The sequence below is a fragment of the Capsicum annuum genome, chromosome 5 (genome assembly GCF_002878395.1).
Source record: "Capsicum annuum cultivar UCD-10X-F1 chromosome 5, UCD10Xv1.1, whole genome shotgun sequence".
Lineage (NCBI taxonomy): Eukaryota > Viridiplantae > Streptophyta > Magnoliopsida > Solanales > Solanaceae > Capsicum > Capsicum annuum.
In genome coordinates, this window is record NC_061115.1 from 37,884,027 (window position 1) to 37,888,109 (window position 4,083).

At 39.1% G+C, this 4,083-nt stretch overlaps 1 protein-coding gene across 1 annotated transcript; it reads left to right on the forward strand.

The window, feature by feature from the left end:
* Nucleotides 1–2,169: 2,169 nt before the first annotated feature.
* Nucleotides 2,170–3,024, forward strand: LOC124898473. The gene is made up of 3 exons (XM_047412120.1): nt 2,170–2,306; nt 2,454–2,655; nt 2,812–3,024. The coding sequence occupies exons 1-3, from the start codon at nt 2,170–2,172 to the stop codon at nt 3,022–3,024; spliced, it is 552 nt and encodes a 183-aa protein (XP_047268076.1).
* The last annotated feature ends 1,059 nt before the right edge of the window (nt 3,025–4,083 follow it).

The window sequence follows — 4,083 nt, forward strand, 5'->3', positions numbered from 1 at the left end:
AGAAATAGATAATGCTTGAGAAAAAAATCAAAAAAAAAAAGAGAAAAAAATAAAGGTAGAGACAAATGAATTAAAACATGAAAATAAAATTATAGGAAAAAATAAAATGTGAAAATAATGAAAAATAGGATAATAAAATTAAAGGAAAAAATAAAAAAATGAAAATAATAAAATTAAAGGAAAAAATAAAAAGTGAAAATAATAAAAAATAAAATTTGAGAGACAAATAAATATTAAAAGTTTAAAAAGTATATTTGAGGTGTAGAGGAGCAAAATGATACTTGTACTATACTTAAAAAATAAGGAAGGTTATTCTTTAAAGACATTTCTTATTGGGGTCAAATATCTAAAGTAACCTATATTTGTGTCTATGACATACAATTTACTGGTGTGATTCGAGCCTAAGGCGGAATCTGCACTGTTTTCTCCAAAAGGCCCCAAATCATTAACAATATTCATATGGCAAAAGTACATCCATACCCCCATAGTATCAAACTATTTACACTCAAATGCCAAGTTACAAAAAAATACCCCTAAAACTGATTGCATTTAATATCTCCCCAATCAACCTAGCCTATTTTCTCGCAATATAAAACGTACGCGACATTTTTTTCAACCATTCAAAAAAGAAAAAAGCTATTTTACTTTCAAAATTTGTCTGTTCTCCAATTTTCATCCTTCCCAATTCAACTCAGCCCTAATTCTGAAAAAAAAATTGATTTTCATCCTCCCCTAATTCAAATCAGCCCTAATTCTACAAAAGCCTATCAATGAAGCAAATAGAAATTCTTTTACAACATAACGGAAGTTGAAACTCAAAGCAACAGTACAATATTACAGCTTTTGAGGATTTATTAGTTGAATCTACTACAAATTACGAAATTTTAGCAGCAGAAATCTCAAATCAACTTCAATTTGTTTCTAGTACAATTATTCAACATTCAATATGCAACTGCACTTAGATTTCTGCCATTGATGATACTTAATGACATGGGCGTTAAGGTCCCCAAAAATTCCTAACAAGTTATGAATGATAAAAACCCTAAAAAAACCCTAGCTTTTTTCAGATATTTCCAAACTACCATTACTAACGTAATATACTAACAAAGCACTAATAAACCATTTACAACTATAATACATGACAAAAATATGACAATATTGACATTTGTAACATACCTGAGTGTAAGAGTGGCAGCTTTGATCAAGAACAACTTGGTACGAAGGCAAGCCAACGCCGGTTTTTGAAAAGTTACAGAGGACGCTCAGGTGGCATTCCGGTGACACACCGACGGGATTGTTCCGGCGTCCTATTTCTGGCAACCAAGCCATCAGCCCACAGGAGTATTTCGGAGTGACCAAGTTCAAATGTTTCTCTTGTTTGTGATTTAGGTTTACATTTTCTGAAACCTTTTTTGTCCATCCTCTTCTTATCCTACAGTTGTATTATATCTTATTATCCATCTCTAAATTCTTAAATCTTTCTTATTGGTGGTATATTTCTTGTTGTTAATTTTGGCTATCGGATTTTTGGACTCTAGTAAATTGGTTGTATAGTTCATTATTCCTTGTTTGGTTTCCCTATTTCTGGCATGTTTTGATAATATGTTGTGTTTACGGTTTGCATTAGAAGATATTCAATTGTTGTACTTGTAAGAATCTAGAGGTAGAAGCATTTAGGAATAGATTTCGTGATCAATTTTACTCGTCAGTTGCCTAGAATTTTTGTAGAGTTTTAGGTTGTTTTTTCAATTTGATTTTTGGTTTCTAACTGGTAGTGGTGACTACTACACATTGAGCCCTAATTTTAGATTTATGGTTCCCTTCTTGCTATCTTAGTGGTGCCGCTTTGCTTATTGGTGGATTATTATTATTGTGTTGTTTAGTTGCTAGGCTGGATTGTATACTTTGTGCGCGTCTTCTCTTACTGTTTTCATACTATTGCCGTGTTCGTGTGTTGGTTGGTTTAGGGGCTTTGTGTTTGGTTTTTTAGTAATGGCAAGAGAGGTTGATGGTGGATTAGGGTTATGTCCGATTGGTTGGGGGCGAGGGCTATTTTATAAAGGGGAGGGCAGAGGTAGGTGTAGGGTATAGGTCAAGCGTTAGGGCTGGGCGGTGAGGGATGTTAAAGGTAGGCGAGAGAAGAGAGAAAATAGGTCGAGGGTAGGGTCTATGAACATTGGGACCCTTCAGGGCAAGTCTGTAGAGTTGGTAAAGATTCTTAAGAAGAGAAGGATTAATATTGCTTGTGTTCAGGAGACTAGGTGGGTAGGTTCTAAGGCTAGGGATGTGGATGGGCACAAGCTATGGTACTAAGAGAGTGAGGGGCATCGGAATAGTGTGGGCATCTAAGTGGATGAGGAGCTTAAAGGACAGGTGGTAGAGGTTAAGAGGGTCAGTGATTGGTTGATGAAGGTTAAGTTGGTTATTAGGGGCTTTACGTTGCATGTGTGTAGTGTTTATGCGCCACAGGTGGGCTTGGACGAGGTGGCGAGAAGCGTGCCTAGCTCGGACAAGATTATCATAGCAGGGGACTTCAATGGGCACATTGGGGTCTTACTGGGAGGCTATAACGATGTGTATGAAGGTTTTGGTTTCGGTGATAGAAATGGTGAGGGAGCTGCTCTTTTCAATTTTGCGAGTTTCTTTGGGCTAGTGGTAGTAAATTTGAGATTTTTGAAGAAGAAGGATCACTTGATTACCTTTCGAAGCGCGATAGCCAAGACTCAGATTGACGTTCTGTTGGTTAGAAAGGGGGATAGGGTGTTATGTAAGGACTGTAAATTCATTTTAAGTGAGCATCTTTAAACCCAGCACAGGCTTCTAGTGATGGACTTTTCTATCAAAAAGAGCAAGAAGAGAAGGGTCGGGGAGGGTCGGCCAAGAATTAAGTGGGGTAGCCTGACTCCAGTTAGTACTCTGGAGATACGGGAAAAGGTGGCAAGAATAGGGGTGTGGGAGTGCAGGGGGGACGTGGATATTATGTGGGATAGGGCTGTCAGCTGCATCACGGAGACTGCTAGATAAGTATTGGGTGTTTCGAGGGGCCAGGCAGGTTGTCATAAGAGGGATTGGTGGTGGAATAAAGAAGTGAAGAAAAAAGTAGAGATTAAGAAGGGGGCGTATGTTAAGTTGATTGAGAGTAAAGATGAAGAGGGGAAGCCGGCGAATAGGGAGATTTACAAAGTAGCAAGGAAGGAGCTAAGTTAGCAGTTACGGCTGCTAAGTCAGCCATTTTCGAGAACTTGTATGCGGAGTTAGAGGAGAAGGGCGGGGAAAAGAGATTGTATAGGCTTGCTAAGGCTAGGGAGTGGAAGGGTCATGACCTCGATCAAGTGAGATACATTAAGGGGGGGATGGCAGTATTTTGGGAGAGGATGTGAACATTAAGAAGAGATGGCAGGAGTACTTTCATAGACTTTTGAATTAGGAAGGGGATAGAGGCATTGAGTTAGGGGAGCTGGAGCACTTAGAGGAGAGCCGTATTTTCAGTTTCTATAGGTGTTTTAGGGTTAAGGAGGTCATAGAGGCTATTCATAGGATGTAGAGGGGTAGGGCGACGGGACCAGATGAGATTCTTGTAGATTTTTTAAAGTATGTTGGTGATGGACGTGTTGACGCGAAGTATCCAAGGTGAAGTGCCTTGGTATATGTTATTTGCGGATGATGTAGTGTTAATTGATGAAACGCGGGGAGCTATGAATGACAAATTAGAGGTTTGGAGGCAAACCCTTGAGTCTAAGGGGTTTAGATTGAGTAGGTCCAAGATGGAGTATGTGGAATGTAAGTTTGGTGACTCGAGGCAAGAGGACGAAGTGGTGGTGAGGTTGGACTCCCAGGATGTGTGTAAGAGGGATAGTTTTAAGTACCTTAGGTCTATGATCCAAGGGGATGGTGAGATTGATAAGGATGTTTCTAACCGTATTGGAGAAGGTTGGATGAAGTGGAGGCTCACCTCGGGAGTGTTGTGCGATAAGAAAGTTCCCCTTAAGCTTAAAGGCAAATTCTATAGAGTAGCAGTTCGTTCGGCCATGTTGTATAGAGCGGAGTGTTATCCAGTTAAGCACATTCACATCCAAAAATTGA

Excerpts from the sequence above, each read along its gene's own strand:
- LOC124898473 (XM_047412120.1), top strand. The coding sequence starts at position 2,170 with ATGAACATTGGGACCCTTCAGGGCAAGTCTGTAGAGTTGGTAAAGATT. Across the intron at positions 2,307-2,453 it reads GTGGATGGGCACAAGCTATG|TGTTTATGCGCCACAGGTGG; the intron begins GTACTAAGAGAG and ends GCATGTGTGTAG. Across the intron at positions 2,656-2,811 it reads CGAGTTTCTTTGGGCTAGTG|CACAGGCTTCTAGTGATGGA; the intron begins GTAGTAAATTTG and ends CTTTAAACCCAG.